Here is a 19,179-nt window from a genome sequence, read left to right as displayed (position 1 = left end):
AAGAGTGTCTTCTGTCATCAAAAAGAGCCATCTGGAAGAGTGTTGGCTCCCTGCCAAGAACAACCCTTTAACAACTGCTTGTCGTGCACTTTAAGTAATAACGTTCATAACGGCACAACCTGGAGCGTTGGTAAAGGTCCTATTGGAGGAGCAACATATTCCTCCTCCCGCAGTAACCGCAAAAGGATGTTCTTCTTATTCTTAGGCCAGTTATAAATGTGAGTGTTCTGCAGCCAGGTAGGCACGTGTTCCTGAAAAACAAGAAAAAAAAGCGAAATCTCATAAATCCTCCTGAATCTGTACCAGAACCTTGCAGATTCCATCAGAGCCTGCCAAGCAAGATTTCATTTTGTCTGTTCTAGGCACTTCCCGTAACAACAAGAAATTTTAATTTGGCTTCAGAATTGTATTTGGGTTCCTAAAGAAATGAACTTGGTGTGATCTCACAGCTTGCCTGTCTCTCTTTCTCTTCTGCCACCATGTTGGCTAATTTCACTACATTTCAAAGAGATTCTGATCTCAGTGACAGGCGTCTAAAGGCTTGTGAAAATAAACATTGAGAAGAGAAGGGAGACATTTCAGTGCCCCTACCAGGGGCAGGCTGCCACCTTAGTAGCTGCTGAAGGATCCACACAGAAAGAGCAGGACCACAGGGGAGCATTTCTCATGCTGGTAGTCTTCTCCTCCCTCCCCTTGCACCTTCCTTCACCAATCGTGGTGTCTCCTGGCCACCTCCTAAGCAGGAGGCTGAGGCCGACGCTGAGCTCGAGGAGAGGCTAATGCATTTCCAGATTAGCAGGGTCAAACCTCCACCACTCCCCGCAATCTGGGAAAGATGAGAGCAGGACCACAGGGGAGCATTTCTCATGCTGGTAGTCTTCTCCTCCCTCCCCTTGCACCTTCCTTCACCAATCGTGGTGTCTCCTGGCCACCTCCTAAGCAGGAGGCTGAGGCCGACGCTGAGCTCGAGGAGAGGCTAATGCATTTCCAGATTAGCAGGGTCAAACCTCCACCACTCCCCGCAATCTGGGAAAGATGCAGCCTTTCAGAGGGGTTGGCTAATGCCTATTAACATAATGAAGATGGGACCACCATGGCCCTGGACAGTGACAGCGGGCTGATGGAGAGGAGGCTGCTCAGACCTCATGTTCCCTTGGGAGGTTTCCATATGGACAGCCTGGATGTGTAGGGGTGAAGGGCTATATTCATACCACTAATTAAAAGAGGGTCAAAGACTGATCCTTGACCAAAACTGGCTCATGTCCACTGTGGAGATGGAGATTTCTTTTTGGAGAGGTGTTGTCGGAGACACCAGAACATAGCCAAAGTGAGACAGAAGGTGAGCAACCTGAGCAGTCAAGACATCCAGCACTTGCTCCCTGGACCTCTTATTTAGCAGGGCCGTATTTTCCCGAGGTGGCCCCTGTTAGGAACAGCACAGTCCCTGTCAAGCCAGTGTAGCTAGCTCCAAGAGGACAGAGCAAAAAGCTGCTGGCATGCACCATGCCTCTGGCGTCTCGCCAGGGGATGCCCTGGCATGAGCAGCACATGTCCTGCCTGCCAGCAAACAACAAATCTTTCGTTCCCAAGCCTCATGCTTCTCAAATTGGCTGTCTTTTCCTGGGACTGTATGGCTGTAGGAACCAGGCATCATCATTTCCACTGCTTAGGGAGCGATTTATGTTAATTGGTGCAACCACTTCGTTAGATCTACAGGATTTACGTGTAAGAAGGAGGTAAGTGACCCAGGCGCCTACAGACCCGTTAGTGCGACCTCACATAGGCTTCTGAACAAGCGGCTTGGTGAGTGGCAGAGGTATCTATCAAGCTTGGCTTCTGCGTTCTCCAGTGGCCGAGAAGGCATAGGCTTTGGTGAATGGTCTCCCCAAGGTGGAGGTTTTAAAATGTTGCTCTTCCAGGTGGACACTGCACTGCCCAACGAGGGTAAGATCCCACAGCATTCGCTTTGGTAGGAGCACGAATAAGATTTCTTGCCTCCACCTGCAAGTCTGTTTTTCCATAGGAATGGGTTTTAATCTTTGTGAACTATACTCCTTTGACAAAGCTGTTTGAAATCGGCCAAGAGATTCAAATGTTACTGTGAGAAAGAAAGATAACATGTTTACATGCACGTGCACACACTTATTACCTAAAAATTGTTTCTTTACTAAATCTTGTTAAGAGCTGTAGAAGAAAATGCAATAAAATACAGCACGGATTTACCAAACAAGCCCTCTCTCTGTCTTTGATAAGAGACTACATTTTTTGGAGGAAGGAAATGCAGTAGACCTAGTCGGTCTGGACTTCAGCAAAGCATTTGATATAGGGCCACATGGGAAATCATTAGTTAAGCTTGAAAAGATGGAAATTAGTGTGAGAAATGTATAGTAGGTAAGAAACCAGCAAGTGGGGACATAATGAGAGAGGCACTATATATCCAGAGACAGGCTCTGCGCCTTTCTTCCAGAACTGGTCCTGTGGCCTATTTAATTTAAAATCCTCCATAATGAACTCAGTGCAAAAAGCACCTGCACACTAATCAACTCTGGCAATAATTTTAACTTGAGGGAGGTGTGTAGGGGTAAGGGTGCTATTTTGATCCAGAAGGAGAGCAGAGGAAGTGAGAAGGGGGCTTTTCCTTGCCACGCGACACTGGCGATCATTGTGGATGGGAGTAATGGGAAAATGGTTACTGCCCTTTTAACTTTTTTATTTGGCTGTGTCTCTGTAAGCCCAGAGGAAATTCTCTCTATGCCATAGAGAAAGTATTTGATAACTCTGAGTATCAAACTGAGGAAGAGGGCAGAGCGTATTAGTGCAGAGGGCAGGGCTGCGCGTTCAGGGCTGTGTCGGTGGAGGATGGTTTGAGCTCTCCTGGCTGCTCTGGCACCAATCCTGCTCACCTCACCCCTCCGACTGCCTCCGCTCTGCCAGAGGGAGCCTCCAGTGTGTGGCAATCATGGCTCAATGCTTCAGTCATCAGGTGACCGGATCAGGAGGACACATTTCTGTGGACTGGGTCGATGCAAGCCTTGAACCAGCAAGACCCAGGATTCCTTTAGCAGTTATGATGGGGAGCTGGAAATTCCAGTTCCACCTTAACTGCGTGTTGTGCTTTCCCCCCCATTATTTAATTTCCTAATGAACACTCTTTGGATCACATAGATCCCTTGCCGTTGGAGGTTGACTAACTTTCACATACCAGCAGTGCTTTATGATGTGCTTTGTAAGAGGTGATTAACTCATCTAATAGCCATATCCACAAATGAAACCTTCCAAACCTTGCTCCCCTGCTCTTTTGCACTGCAAGCTACAGTAGCACTTGAACATGTAAAGGATAGTATAAAAAAGACAAAATGAAAGTAATTTGCCTGTTGACATCATCCAATTTTACATATACGTGGCGTTTTTCAAGTACCTCACCTCATCTGACTGCCCACAGACTTCATTACTGCAACTTGTTCAGGCTCTGGTGCTCTCCTTCCACCCATGATGTCCTCAGTTATATTATCATTAACTAGTTAGATGAAGGTAGATGGTGTACCAAAGAAATGTGTGAAGAAAGAGAGCAAAGATTAACGGCAGTAGAAAATGCTGGTCTGCATCATTTATATGAGAAAGGCCCCTCTCGAAGAACTGAAGGGTGATGTGGACTACAGAGGATGTGGCAGGAAGGCTGCCTGGAGCCTGATGCTTTGATAAGAGCAGCTGAATAAACCAACCCTGGAAATTCCTTATAGATCACTGTCTGAGAGCGCCACTGATATATGCTAAATAGTCTTTTGATTCAGCCAAAAATTAACCTAAGTTTATTGTTCTTGTGCCTGCCTCAAGGTCCAAAGGCAGCTTTAGCACCTGCTGGGCCACTTCTCTCTGCGACCCTTGAGGTGCCAACCGGCTGCAGGCTGTATGGTCTGGTTGCGTGGCAGGCACTCAGGGAGCCCCCGAAGTTAGGAGCAGTCCTGCCCTTTCCCCCCAGATCAAGCTGCAAAGACTGACTGAAAATGCTGACCGCTTCACTGCCTTTGGTCTGGCCAATTCCCACCAGCGCTGCCTCCCAGCTTTTCACGCTTAAGGCAAGTACCAGGCCAAGATTGTTCAGGAAGAGAGCTGAATGACATGAAACACCAGAGGCACCATTCATTCCAAAGGACCTCGCATATTTTACAAACCCAGGGACATGTTTTCAAATTTCTGAGCTTATATTAAGTCAGTGCCTAAATGAAGAGCTTGATCACACTCAAATCCACAAGTGCTGTGGGACTTCACGGCCCTGCAATCATTGGTAACATTGTTTAAATCTTGACTTACGTTCCAAAATTTGGGCACCCAAAAAAATACAAAGAATCTTTCCACGCTTTTCCAAAATGCAGCTGTACCTAGAGGTAGCATGACAGCTACCCAACAATGCACACAGCATTTAGCGATGAAAAGTGAACAAAATTCCAATATATCCATTCTAAGTTTGGGGAAGAATGCAATTTCTTAACTATAACTGAAGCTGTTTAACTTTTCCGGCCTTGTAAAAATCCAAGAGATTCTTTCAGAGTGAGGAAGAAGGGTATGGGAATCTGTTGCATTATTTATTTCTTATTCTCAAATGAATCTTCAAAACCAATAAGGACAGCAGATGAAATTGCAAGTCCTAAAAAACCTTATAGTTTGCCTTTGATGGACCCATCAAAGTTCAAGCAATGGTCCTAGTACTTTAGTATTTATTATCCTCTTTATTTTTATATTCTCAACCCACCCTCTTCCAGATCCTCACTTCACATCAGTCATAAATCTCTCCCATCTCACTCATCGGCATTACATCTGGATAAAATTATAAAAGGGTTAATATAAAAAGCATGCTTGCTGGATAGATTGTCTCTCTCCATTTAAATTCTTTCAATGCTCAAGACAATTTAAGTTTTAGTTATACATTCATCATCAGAAATACATTTATGCACTGATTTATATTGTGGATGAAATGTTTTTTATTTGTACATACATAAAACTATAAACTTTTCATGTAAAATGTAGCTTTGGAATATTACTAGTGGGATATTAAGAACCAAGGAATTGAGGATTTGGGTTTTAAGATTTCATCTGGTGCATTGTGATCAAAATAATATGTGCTTAATCATGCGACAAGTATATATGCATGTATGTATGTTACCTTTTTGGCATTCGGAAAAAGCACAGGGATGAATCTGAAGTTCATACTTCCTTGTTGTATAAACTCGATCTGCATCTAGAATAGAACAAATTGCTAGATTTATTGTAATGACACGTTAGTTTTTCTTCACATGCATCTGAATCCTCTGCGTTAGAACATTTGTTGCTTGCTTAAACTGCTCTTCTGTTAAGTGATTCGATCTATTGCTGATGGGCTCGGTACCGTTTTGTTTGGCCACTTCATCTGATTCTTCATTACTACAGAAAGGATACAGGAAAGATCTGTTTCTTGAGCATTTAGTTCTGTGGTGTGAAATAATTGTGGGTTTAGCTGCAGTTGCAATCCCATGAAATCCATCTAGAACCGACAAAGCTTGACTTGACTAAGGCTCCTGTTCAGTCTCCAACAGGGTGAAAGATTTCAGCTGGAGGCCAGCTCCATGTCCAAGCTAGGACCAACCTGTTCCCCATGTTCCAGCTCCGTGTCTGAGCTGGGACACAGCCTGTCCCCTGTGTCCCCGGACACAGGCATCCCAGGGGTGGTAAGGACAGCAAAGTACTGCTGAGAGCTTATCTGTTGGTGACAGCTTCTGAGAAGTTTGACTGCAGGATCAAACTGGGAATCAGATGGGTTATAGGGTGAGAAAGACAGCAAACTGTGAACTGAGGGAGAAAGGATGAGTTTCACAGCTCTTTGGGCTCTTCTGGGCTAAATGTCCATCCTGTGACAGACTGCAGAGATGGGCTTCTGTGACCCCCGCTGGTCCCCTGCCACCCTGTACCCCCAGGAGCCCCCCCTTTGCAGCTCTGGCCTTCGCTTTGCAATTCTACCTTTCAGCCAGCTTTACTGCTGCCTGAAAAAAGACTTCAGTTACAGGATGGCCGAAGCGGGGCTGGTTTACAGGGGGGAAGGTCAGGCAGCATTAGATAAGATTGTGCTCAGGGCTCTACGACAGGGCAACAAGGGCTCAAGAAGGCGAGGGAGGGAAAAAAACATAGAACAATAAAGAATATGGAGGAATAAGATGAGCATGTTTAATAGGATTTTTCTTCCTTGAACCTCTTAGCAGATGTTAATGAGCATACGGAGCTGATGAGAGGGAGGATTAATGAATTCCAAAGGGGGGTGTTTAACTATGGGGATTAGGGAAAACAAAGCAAAGAACCTGTCATTTGGAGACAGATTTGTCTTTTGAGAAGAAGAGACAGAGTCTTTGTAAAACAGTAAATGCATGTCCTTGCTTACCATCCTGTGGATGTATTTAGTATGTAAGCCGTGTTCATCCCTGTCCAGCTGGGATTCAGCCCCTTCCACATCCTGTTTGTATTTTGGACTGATTGCTATGATTATCATCACCGTCTTCTGTTAGGGAGAAAAGCACTTTTATGAAATTGGGAAACGCAGCGTGTTTAGTAGAGGCAGATCGGAAATCTGCCAGTTTGTGTTTTAAGTGATCTTTATGTTCTTGGCAAACACGAGAGAATCTCATTTATTCTGGCAGGAAATACAGGAGAACTCATACACTCGTTCTCCTCATTATTTCTCGAGATCTCATAATATAGAAAATCTAAATGTCAAGAGATATATTAGCAGCTACCAGTTTGCAGTTGGAATCCCTGTAATAAAAACCTACTTTTTATCAGTGTAGCATGTCTATGTACATGTTTTATCTTCAAATTCAGACCTCAATGTTTTCCAACAGCTTATGTAAAAGTGCATCTATTTAACCATCGATGGCTTTTTACACATAAAGCCACTAAAAACAGTTGTCTGTGGAGGCTACATCTAGGGCTCTCGGCAACAGAGACAGCAACTTTTCTTGCTGATCTCCTTAGCGGCAAGGTGTGTGGAGAGGTGGCTGTGCAGAGAGGTGGGCTGATGCGGACGGCCTGGGCAGGTTCAGGGGTACCTAGCAGCTCTGTCCCACCTTGCCGCAGTGGGCTGAAGGCAATGCTCCTCGCCTTGCTGGGACAGCCCGGATCCTGCCTGTGACCTTTTAATCCCAGGCCCCCACTGAGCTCAGGTTTCCACAGAGGGGCCATCCTTCATATCTGGGAAACGTCTCTCCTCCTTAATGGTGGGCCAGTGAAGAGGCTCAGCAGATGAAAGCCTCTTTACTTGTGTTTACCTAGGGCCTGTCTTTTATCCCCACCACATCAGGCTGTGTAAGGCTTCCAAGCCTGTGGCTCGTAGTCAGCCTGGCACCTAATTAACTCTTTCCTTCTGTGCAATATCAAGGGAATTTGCCCCACCACAGGGTCAAATACGGTAAGGAGCCATTATCCCGTACACTGACTTAACATACTCCAGAATTACGCTTGCTTGTGCTTGATATGCATGTAAGCACTTACAGATGTTGAGGGTTTACAGAGACATGCCCAGCTGCACACATCCCCCTGCTTGTGTCCAAGCAGTCCCTTCTTCCTCACACATGTAAAGGTTTTGAAGTTAGAAACTGCCTCTACAGTCAATGGAGGAAAACAGACATTTCTGGGGCAGGCAGTCAGAGAAAGCCTCATGTGAAGAGGGGGAATTGCTCTCTGCACGTACTGGTCTCTCCTACTGACTGTGCAGGAGTCCCAGGGGAGATCTGCCAGTTTGTATTTTAAGTGATAATAATGTTCTTGGCAAAAGAAAATTCACCCTGGCTTCTAGTTTCAGTACCACCATTACATAAGGTTAGTCCAAGCGTAACTTGTCCTGATGAAAGCCCCAAAAGGCATGACTGCATTGCTGCAGCACAGGCCCCAAGCTGGCTCTGTGTACAGCAGTACCATGTCTGTGTGGTACTGCACTTGAGCTAAATTGTCCTGCTGGCCACCTTTAGGAAAACTGTGTAGTCTCAGATGGTTGAGCTTCCTTGCTCGGGTCAGGGAGAGCCCACCACTTTGTCATCCTGTTCCTGAGCCATGGACATCTGCCCAGAGTAAGAAAGAAATCGAAGGAAGCCACCCCATGATGACATGTATCAAGCGACAAAATTGCCAGTTTGTGTCCAGCTGTGCTGGTATAATGGGACCACTTGGCTTGATCCTATAGGAGATGTGCACTCACTGCTCAGTTGAACTTCAGAAGAGGTTGTTGCTGTGGGGGACTGCACTAGCAGCAATATGAATCTCTATTTTACTGCTTAGATATATACAAAGTGATGAGAGCAAATCTATCGTTCGACTAACAGAATACCAATTTCCAGTTTACACGTAGGATGGTTTATCCAGAAGAGCCATTCAGTGTTTTAGATAGCAACATAAAAGCTACAGGTGAGAAACAGGATGAACATTAGCCACTACTATGCAGCCTGGGATGAAATACAGCTATCACTTTAACCAAGCATAGCTAAAACCCGCGATTTAAAAATGAGACGGAGGAACAACTTGTCCAATGGCAGCTTCAGGCTGAATATAACAGCCAGCATTGGAATTTGGCAGTAATGCCAGGATTAGTACTTCATTTCTTACAGAAAGAGCTTTGGGACCATAAGATGCAGAAGTGAGTGAGATTTGCCTATGCTCTCGCTGCAAGGCCTCTGCCATTTCTGTAGGGACAGGGAAGACGATACTGGGGTCTTGCATTTTGATTCTGCTCCTGTTGCTATTAGAAAAATTCAACCATTTTCCTCAGGTCACCTCTGCCATGAACAAGGTTAAATTGCCTTTACATACATCACCTAAGTAGCGCTCCATCCACTTAATGATGTCAATACCGCGTACCGTGTCCTCAAATATATCAATCTGCAAGAGAATGAAAGTCTGTGGTGAGCATCCTTTCGCCTGTCCTCCCCATTTGGTGGCACTGAAAAGGCGCCTGCTCCTTTCACTAGTTTCTAACATGCACTAATTCCCTTAGGAAAGAAGCATCACACACATGCATGCGCAGCTTCTTCCCTTTCCACTGCAGTCCAGAGTCGAGCTGGATGGGCACCCCAGGCAGGTGGAGGGGGGCTGCTGCAGGCACACCACTGGGCTCCCGCTCAGCCGGCCATTCGACTGGCCACCCTGCCCTGCCAGCTCCCAACTCTCAGGCATTTTTGCTCATCAGAACAAGAAACAACCACTGACGGTGAATGTTAGATATTCAACATTTGCAAACCGGCTTTTTGCCTCTAAACACCTCAAGAAGGTGAATGGCTGCCCACCTTCTCTATCTGTATTGCTGCAAATGTCCACTATTTTCTGGCTGCAATGTTATATACTCTGTGTCAAGTTTTAGCTTCATATTGAATGAAATTTTCAGTGTGTGTGGTGGGCAGTCAGGCAGGTCACTAATACTGGATGCAGTAACCCAGACTTCAGAGGCAGCGGAGAGATGGAGGACTTCATAGGACCGAATACGACCAACACTACTCACTTCCCTGCACGCTCAGTAAGCCCAGAAACTGGCAATCAATGGCCGTGACCAATGGAGTAATTGACTTCTCCACGTTTTTGACCGAAGATTCATGTTCTGCTCTCAAGTCTTTCTTTTTCCCTTTTTGAATGTAGAGAACATATTTGTTTCCCTGCTTTGGGGCCATTTTGCTATATATATTATTCTGCAGCATGCTCCAAGAATTGCCTGTCCAGCAAAGGTGCTATTAAGGAGCCTTCTACTCTGCACCTCTATGGTGCCTAAAGCTTTCTTATGAACTGATGGTAGAACAGAACTGCTGGAGAGAAGTATAATTGCAGTCTCTGGAAAAAATCTTTGATTCATGAAAATAAATAAGTGTGTGCAAAGCCCCCCACTGAGTTTCATTCAGTTTAATGATAGCCACTTGCTTAAATGCTTTCCTGAATTGAAGCCAAAGAGTGAAGGTTGAGGGGTCAGATAGCATATGCACTTGAAATAAGAAAATATGAATCAAGATTTTGATGAACACTGAATCCTAGAGCCTCTGTGGATGGTTCGCTTAGAGAGGGCTGTTATGATGAAGCAAACTCACGACAAGTTAAGTGAAAATCTGGATGGCGTATGGGATCAGACAGTAGGACACAGATTTTTTCAGGCCAGTGATTTTAGAATCCCTTTTAAAAGTATAACAAAGCAAATGAAACCATGAGATGGGCTGTTTCATTAAGCTGTGTGAAATACACCAATTTTAGATCATTTTTTAGCAGAAAGGTATTCACATCTGAAGAACCAGAAATGTAATAGCATCACAGAAAAAAAGCTGGGATGGGATGAACATGAAAATTGACCTTTTCTAATATTGATATTACAGATCAGATATGAGACAATGTTAACGGAATAGCTCACAAAACCTCATACTATTGCCCATCTGGTGTCACTAAATGGAATTTTCCAGGGTCATCATTAAAACCCATTTTAAAGCATAAAGTTCAGTTAAAATATGAGCAAATGAAGAGGCAAATCATGTAAGTTACAATTTTTAAAGCCAAAGCTAGTTCATTCTATTCGTATCTTCTTTAACCTACAAAACGTGATGACAAACAGAAAAACATTTACATGGACCGTGTATCACCTCTGCTTTTTAAAAAAATGTCTCTTTTCTCCCCTGGTTGAAAGCAATTTTCTCCGGAAGGAATACTTACAGCAGTTTGAAATCCATTTACAAGCAGGAAGTTCACAAATTTCATAACCTCCACCGCTGTGTCCACCGAATAGGTTATAAAGACCTTGCCTAGGAGAGAGAGTCTGTATGAATATGCGGTGCATTAAAATACACCATTTGGAGGGTGAGACTTTCACAGCCCTCCTTTTGCACCACGCTGTGGGTTCTGCCCACCTACGTCTCTTTGGATTATTTACGAAATGGATGCGGGATAGCGCAGTGGCTTGGTGTTGAAGTCAACCCCCCATCCAGAAACCTTGGTCTAGGTTTAAGCTCCTACTGCCTTGCCGCTGGCAAGCACCCCTGTGGAAGCTGGAGAGGGTAACATCACTCTGCTGCTCGCCCTGCCCTGCTGCCGGAGCTGCTTCTTCCCCAGCCCCTTGGCATACGTGAGGTTGGGCCCTCACCCAGAGCTCGTGCCACCTGCACTGGCTGCGACCAGCAGCTTTCTGCCACAGCTTTCTGCCAGACCTCATTGATCTGACTGAGAGCCGGGGGAGCCCTCACGCATGCCGTACTGCCTCACCTTATAGCAGCATTACCACGCTGTGCAGGCGGGATGGATGGCTGATGACAGCAATGTCTTCAGCTGCCCTTGCCATCATGGAAGGAGTTTTCTTACTAATTAAAAAATCATGGATTTGCAGGTTGGGGTAAACCAGCTGGCTAATCTAATCCAGCTGTGCGTGTATCACAAATGACACAATTTTATCCAGTAATTCCTGTATCTGGGACACACTAACTGATAAAGTAGGGTTTATCTAAGAGTGGTATCTGGTGTCATACATCTCACTCCTACAGGCCAGAGAGATGCAACTCTCTGGATTTGAAAGGTGACGCACCAAATGAAGAATAAAGGAAAAATCAAAACCTCGGGAGAGATGTGGAAGGTTCTTAGCAATGGTATATCTCACCTGCTAGCCAGCACGGCATTAAGAAGGAAGCCAGTTTTCTGAAATGTGACTTTCCCTTAAGAGTTGAAGGGTGAAAGCATTTCAGGGGCCGGCAGCAGGGGAAGCACCTCAGCCCGCGCCTGTGCCACCCTCAGCCCTCACCATGGGCTCCTGGCCCAAAGTCCCCTCCACTCACCAGGTCAGGGAGAAACTGAGGTTGAGACTTGACATTTTTGTCTGGTTTGGGACAAAGGCAGAAACACTTTATCCCTATGGCTTTGTTTGTTATTAGTCTTTTACTGTAAGCTTCAGTGCCTCCTGCCTCAAAGGGACATCCTGTTTAGCAAGAAGTCATGAAAACAATCTAAACGGTATTTGTTTTTTGTAAACAAAATAACAAGCAATTAATGACAATTATGTTTTCAGGATTCAAGGGGATAATTCCATCCCACCAAACACGAATGCTCACACCCTACAGATGTGATGACACTCAGTATTTTCTTTTCTTGTTGTCTTTTTGTCTTAATGTCATTCCCCCTGCCTTCTCTCCCCCGGAGCTTTCCCACCTAAAACTGTCAGGCTGCGCTGTAAAATGTTGCATAGAACAAATTTGCTAACCACTTACGCAACTCCTCCGGCAAATTGCTGGTTCTCAGCGTTCCCTTGGCTGCAGGGTTACTGAGAGGTCTTGGGATGGCAGCTGGAGATGGAAAATTGTCAGAGGGACAACAGCATGCTTCATCTGGGCCGCATGCCTTGGGGGGAAGCTGACCATTAAGTAGCTGGTTGTATAGCTGGTTTCTACAAAGAAAAGCAAGTGAGGATTTTAAAATATTTATTTTCAGGTAAAATTCAGATTTTTTTTCTTTTAATAACACACTAGGAACTTTATCTGCATATTAGCTAGGAAAAGTTCTTACAGAAATGCTTGGCTCAGCTGTTATTACAGCATCCTTTAAACGGATACCTTGGTGACAGTCTACCACAAGACACAATTTATTGCAGAAGCAACGTTAGCCACAGGAAGTAAATGCACCTCATAGCTGAAAGCTGTTCAGTTTACAATTAGCAGAAGCAAAGGCCTTTTCTGAGCGAGAAATAATGCCGTGCTGTGAATGTTGTTAGGCACGTACGGGAGCAGGGTGGCACTTGGGTAACCTCTTCCCATCATCTAAAAGGTGCTTCATGGCACCTCAGGTGCTCTCAGGATGTCCTGTCCAGCACAGGAGGCACAGCACAAGGTAGGGCTTGGGAAAAATGGGGGACAGGGCACTGCAGCTCCAGCTCTCGCACAGCTTGGAGGATCTCCAGATCCTCCTCAAGTCTGGACAAGACTCGAAGTTTTGCTAAAGGGAGCAAACTTAATTTCTTGACCAGCAACAGCAGACCAATGAGGATTTCTCATGTTAGGTACCTGCACTCCGGACCTGCAATAACCTTGCCTAACATCTCCTCCACTGTAACAATCAGAGAGAAAGGGATGATTTTAGGAAGCTTAGCAGTTCTTGTCCTACTACACTTCGGTTTTACGGTTTAAGTCAATAAGAAGGGGAACCTATACAGATTTTTACATGAGGTGTGCTTTGAATCTGCTGGGCTGAATCTGTTGGACAAGTGTTAGTTCTACAGAGCAGTGATGTTTAGTCAATCAAGCCCACTCTTTTTTTTCTTTGCCTTCCTTAAATGAATGATGACAGGCTGGTCACAGCATGTTTTCTGTTGTCACATTAAGATTTGGTTTATTCATTTTGGTACAGATGTTTTCTGTTACAAAATACTCTATAGGCAAATATTACCAACATATAACTGCCATTCTGGAATCAGCATGCAAACACCAGCCACACAGCCACAGGACAGACCCCGTGTCTTCTGGATTTCTTTTAGCAGAAGAAAATACCAAGAAAAGCAACACGTCCCTCATCAACAGCCACAAAAATCTCCTCTGTGGCTAACTTACAGATCTTCCCAAAACTTCACGTTATCTAACAAATGCGCAAAAAATTCAGAGTCTGTTTTTAAATTTTACTACTCCACTATTCTTCAGTATTTTTCCATTTTCATACAAACTCTTCAGTGCAATTATCTCTGCTGCTGGTACTGCCTTATCTTGCTGTCACTTTCCTGTCACAGCCTCTAACTTTTCACAGGCCAGAGCAGTGCGGTATTTCAGTCACCCGCCCTCTTTTGTCCCACCTGTTCTCCCAGTTTTCTGCCAAGACCATGTCAAATAAGTGGACCTTTTCAAACACAGATGCCTGTAAGTTTAGCACTTCTAAAAGTATTGTGGCACTTAAATAAAAACAGTCTGGTTTCAGATGTCCTCAATACCTGAAGCTTCAATTTGTCTTCAGGTAGCTGAGTCTGGAGAAAACCCTGCGTGGATAGTATTTCCCATCTGTTAATGACATACTTATAAGGAGGGAGATATAAGGCCTGGTAAATTAATATTTGAAAAGCAGTCACAAAGCCCTGGATGAAAACTACTAGACATGTGGTGGTTTATTACTACGTGAAAAATCATAGAAAAGGCTGCAAACTGCAATGTAGAGATATATTAGCAATAGACGAGATTTTCCCCCTTTTTCTCTATGCTACAGAAGAGATAAGAAGGAAATCACTGGAAGCCAATGATTGAGGCGTCCCAGGCTAGTACAGCGAAAAGCTGAAGACTGCAGTGAGCCGCCAAATTGACCTTTGCTCTCAAGTAGGAGAGCTCTAAGCTTTCAACTGAGATATTTTTCAACCCCTCATCCCTTTAACCTTCAAGCGTTTATCTTCCTTAATGCGTGCATTTCAGGGTGAACTGTAACAACATATCAGGTATCCGGCTTTGAAGGTCTCTAGGGTAAGGTCAGGCCCCAGCTGGGTGTAAAACAGCAAACAAAGAAAACTACCCAGCATCTCGCATGTACCCCTGCAGCCCGGGCACGCTAACATTACAAGGCTTCAGAATTGTTGGTTGAAAGCCCACAAAATCAGATCAGAGGAGCTTCCACTGCACACAACCCACCCCCCCGAGGCGTACTTACGGGAATCGAGGAGGACCAGGGGAGGAGCATGTCCTCTGGGGTGGTCGGTCTGTGCCCTTGGGAGCACGAAGGTTTGAGTAATTTGGGATGACTTGCTGGGCCGGGCGGATAACTCTCATGCAAGGTCCAGGAACAGGAGGAAGCGGTTGCGATGTATGTGCAAAATGTTGGTAAGGAGCTCTGCCATCTGGGGGGGTGAGAAAATAAAGGTAGCGACTATCATTTCAGCCAATACATTTTTGCCTCAGTTTGTGTTTATTCTTTTCCAGGCACGTCCTCCTTCATGTCTAGGGAAACTGAGCAGTTTGGGGGTATTTGCGGGTATCTCAGTCTGAAAGAAGCCAGATTAAGGAACATTTAACAGTCTGAAGTTTCTTTTTTCCCATTCACATACGACACGGTTCAGATCCCTGCCCTGAGTTGGGCAGCTGGGACAACTGACAGTTAAACATTCAGGGCTGCTTTGTCCCTGCACTTACCATGCCTCAGTGGTTTTTTGGTTTGTTGTTTTTTTTTTTTTTAAATTTAATTTCTTTTTGGCAATAACTTGTGAAAATGAATCATCCCAACGTTCTCATGAAAGCAGATGCAAAATCCTGGAACAAATCAGTTTGCAACACTAAGGCTAAACAGACTGTGATTATTGTAAATGAAAAGAGAAAAAAATAATCTCTTGGTTTGTTACTTCACCCTGTATGAATTTTCTGCCTAAGTGACCTTTTAAGGCCTCGTTGCTGCTCCTGTTGCCATCCAGGAGGCTGCAGGGGAAGCCCAAAGTGACAATTTTGCTCAAGGAATTCTGAAAAATCTTACTGTTGTTGGCCATGCACACATAATGCTGTTTAATAACTAACGTACAGTGGAACTGTTGGCGTAAACTGAAAGAGAAAGCAATGTAAGCTGTTTGTTTCCCAAACGGGAAAAACTATTTTTTTTTTTTCAGCCTTTCTGCTTGCAGTTTTCATTAGCAGCAGCCCTGCGCACTTTCAAGCTGCTGTGCGCAGATCAAAGTCCAGCCTGGCAGGGCTTATTAGCACTGCATGATTATGGTGTTATGAGCTGGCTCTGAAAACTGCAGTACTCAAACACTCTTCCTCCCCACCAGATTGGTTTTTTAAATCCTTTTAGCTATTTTGGGGTGATGTTTTCCTTTTCCTAGCAGCCATGAAGACTAAAATTTATTTTAAAGGGGGAGGAAAAAAAGGAACAAAAACAAAGCTTGGATTAAATAGTCCAATTCTTCAAAAAAAAACCTTAAAAATACTTAAAAAAAAAAACCCAACAACCAACCCCACAACTGCAAAGAGATTCCCGATGAAACCGTGACTTGGCAACATCGTATTTGATGAGATTGTTTTAGGAGATTTTCCTGCTCCCCCTCTTAACTATTTGCAACAGGACAGGGTGAAAGAGGCTGGGAGAACAAAATTGAAAGTAAAAATGGTCTTCTCATGAGTTCTTCATGACCAGCTCTAGGGAAGGTGGCAGGGCTCTGGGAGGTTCGGTTTGGTTTACAGGTTTTTAGGCCAATGTTTCACCAGTTTCCTTCGGATCTATCTGATGCTACAGTATTTTAATGGACATAACCACTGCTGTTCAGAAGCACAGCATGGCCAAGCATGCGTGCCCGCACACGCCAACAGCTCTCATATATAAATATCTGAAATAATGGTCCCTGGGCACATAGCATTGCTGCGAGGATTTCTTTGACTTCAGAAACAGTTTTGCTGTTGTATCTCAAATAGCAGGTGTCCAGAGCCAGCCTAGAGCCTACGGGCACAATCCAGGCTATTGCTATTCTCTGGAAGAGGCATGTTGCAACACACAAACTGCAGAGCTTTGTTGTGGGTTGCCACTGCCCAACAATTATCTGAAACGCAAGGAGCTGTCAGGAGGTGATTTACGCTGTACTGGGCATGTGAGAAACAGGAGTACAGTTGCCAGCTTCTTGGTCCTGACCAAATCTGCTCCAGCCATCTGAATTTATTTTATTCCTTTTGCCCTCTGGATATGGTTGAAACGGTAGTGATTTTTTAAAGAAAGCCTTTCAGAGTTCCTGCTTTAAAACAAAATGGCCTCATTCAGTAAACGTCCTACTTCTCATGATCCCCGCGTGTGGAGGAGGTAAATGGAGGTAAATAGTGAGGGGTGTTGTGCAACCAGCTCTTTGTCTGCTTAAAGCTGAACTGAAAGGAGAAGGTACGAAAAGAAAACCAGAGGACGTTTTGCAAATGTTCAGCTGTAGACAGTGATGAAATCCATCTGTAGCCCCTTCCCTTTAACAAAGCCCCAAGATCAGAGGTGGAAACTGAGGTTCTGATACCCTCTCTCTTCTATATACCTAATTATAGGACATTGCTGGAATGACAAAACTCCTTAAACAGATGTAATATAAATGCTGTGGAGTCAAGAGAAGGTTAAAAAAAAAGGGTTATCAGAACAGGCCTACAGCTTTTTATTACAAAGCCAGGCCAAAATGGGTCGGGGTCTCATGAGTCTAATGTAATATAAATTATATTAAAACTATGATATTGCTGTTGAATGTTCAAAGCTCACTTCATAACAGATAAAAATCTCAGAGAATGAAAAGGAATACTAATTAATAGCAGGCTGTAAACTGCGTCGTAGTCTCCAAAACACCCGTATTGATGGAGTCACATCAGCGTTCAGCGATACAATCACCAGCAGCTGAGAGGGCTCCATTTTAAGTAATGAGCTTTCATTTCAGCTGACAACAGAAAAAAATGAGGATGATGGATGTCACGCTCTTTTCACATAGAAATAAAACACATGGGTGAGTTTGGTCATAATGCTGGGAGATACTATTTACAGAGATCAAGGGTAACCTCCCATCCTGGTTCTGGCAGGGAATTCTCAACTTTGGGGATCCGAGTGGGAGCAAGGAAATCTATGAAAACAACAGGAATTAAGTCGGTATGGAGGCTGCTGAATGACTGATGCGAGGAGGAAGGAAATGACTAGAATATGAAATAACAGCAGGGAGAAGGCTGTGTATGCTCAGCGTGACCGAAAAAGGCTAGTTTCTAGGCAAAATCATTAGCCTTCATTTGATGAGTAACTGTGAGGTCTTTAACTTTTTATCTGGCTCAGAGGTTCTGCATCAGAGAGCCCGGCTGCATAGCCCAAAAATCTGGAAATACAAAATGGACTACAAATAGATGTTTAAAAAGGTTAATAATTGCATGCCATGCATTGCCATTAAGTACAGTAGGAAAAACACCAGCTTGGTGAATGATGGCTGTGATACACCCGGAAAACCTCCCGTGGGGTGAGCGGTGCTACTCACATGGGCCCTGGGGGTGCTGCTCTGCTGGGCAGCGGTGCCCAAAGCAGCCGTGGGCTTGCGAGGAGGTGTTGGGATGGGGCAAGTGCTGGCACATAGGGCACTGCTGATGCTCAGGTCCAAAAAACTCTCTGGAGATCAGTGGTCCTGGGAGGTCCTGGGGGTTCAGCACGGACACCAGCGGTAAGGGGGGCTCCAGGTGCCTGATGCCCATGACGTCTCGTGCCTGGGAGTTGTACCCTGTGTCCACGGTCCCCAGCTCTGCTGGGGGTCTGTTTCCTGAGGGTTGCCGTGACCGTGAACTCCCTTGGCTGCTCTCCTCCAGCAAGTCCTCGGGAGCGTCAGACAAGCTCTGCTCTGATTTACTGGAGTTGTGCCCGGTGTCAGCTGAAAGCTGTGATCTTGGCTGCATGCCTGGTTTGTCCATAGCTACAAGATGCATCTTGGAGGGAACTGCTCCAGTTATGGATTCACCGGGGGAACAGAAGCGTCCATCTCCGTCAGGATTGGCATATTTTGACCACAAGCTGCTGTCCGGCTCCATGGATGGTGCTGACTGATGACATGCTGGTGTTCTGCAGAGGCATGATGGATTGGCCACAGGCTGAGGCGTTGGAGTGACACACGATCTCTGGGACTCCTCATCCTCTGTATCCTCTCCAGAATGCTGCAAAGCCTTTTCCAAGGGAAATGGGGACCACGGCATGGATTCATCCACTTCGACTGGTATGCTTCGACCCACAAAAGTGCCTGAAAAAGTGGGAGAAGAAACACTGTTGATTGACAGCCATACAGACAAATGCCTGTCGTCAGTCATCACTCAATGACTGTGTTTTTGGAAGAGCAATATGTATTCTTTATATTCTTTATATTTTTACATTTTTTAAAAAGACAGGCAGAAAACAGCAAGAAAGGTCTGGCTGAAAGAAGGAAGTAGAGGGTTAGCTGGAGTCTGGCTAGCACAGAGTTATAATTTGGACTAACCTGATACAGAGGCCATTTCCAAGTTTTTTAGTTGCACCGGAAACGAGAGTCAGCTGCCTTACTGCAAGGCCAGGATTTTCCAGCAAACTGGAAAACAAGAGAAAGGACTCTTGTGAACATGGTACAGTTTCACACAGGCAATAATCCTAAAATAACTCTATCTCACAGACTGGAAAAGAAATATCGGTTAGAGTTCTGGAAATCGCATTGCGCAAAATAGACGCTTTTATGGGGTTTCTGGAACGTAATGGTTCTGA

General features: G+C 44.8%; 1 protein-coding gene across 1 annotated transcript in view; it reads right to left on the bottom strand.

The window, feature by feature from the left end:
* Window positions 1-18,938, bottom strand: part of TRAF3IP2 (TRAF3 interacting protein 2) — a 19,149-nt gene extending 211 nt beyond the window's left edge. The window contains exons 1-9 of the mRNA XM_009575907.1: window positions 18,923-18,938; window positions 17,942-18,688; window positions 14,635-14,821; window positions 12,231-12,406; window positions 10,693-10,781; window positions 8,824-8,892; window positions 6,407-6,523; window positions 5,162-5,236; window positions 1-251 (exon numbers count right to left, since the gene is read on the bottom strand). The exon at window positions 1-251 is cut by the window's left edge and continues 211 nt beyond it. Of these exons, the coding sequence (XP_009574202.1) occupies window positions 105-251; window positions 5,162-5,236; window positions 6,407-6,523; window positions 8,824-8,892; window positions 10,693-10,781; window positions 12,231-12,406; window positions 14,635-14,821; window positions 17,942-18,688; window positions 18,923-18,938 (1,623 nt within the window). The 3' untranslated portion in view covers window positions 1-104. The remainder of the gene's footprint in view (window positions 252-5,161; window positions 5,237-6,406; window positions 6,524-8,823; window positions 8,893-10,692; window positions 10,782-12,230; window positions 12,407-14,634; window positions 14,822-17,941; window positions 18,689-18,922) is intronic.
* Between the last annotated feature and the right edge of the window lie 241 nt (window positions 18,939-19,179).

The sequence above is a fragment of the Fulmarus glacialis genome, unplaced genomic scaffold (genome assembly GCF_000690835.1).
Source record: "Fulmarus glacialis isolate BGI_N327 unplaced genomic scaffold, ASM69083v1 scaffold40514, whole genome shotgun sequence".
Taxonomy (NCBI): Eukaryota; Metazoa; Chordata; class Aves; order Procellariiformes; family Procellariidae; genus Fulmarus; species Fulmarus glacialis.
Note: the sequence above shows the minus strand (reverse complement) of the source record. Positions and strands in the feature narration are given on the sequence as shown.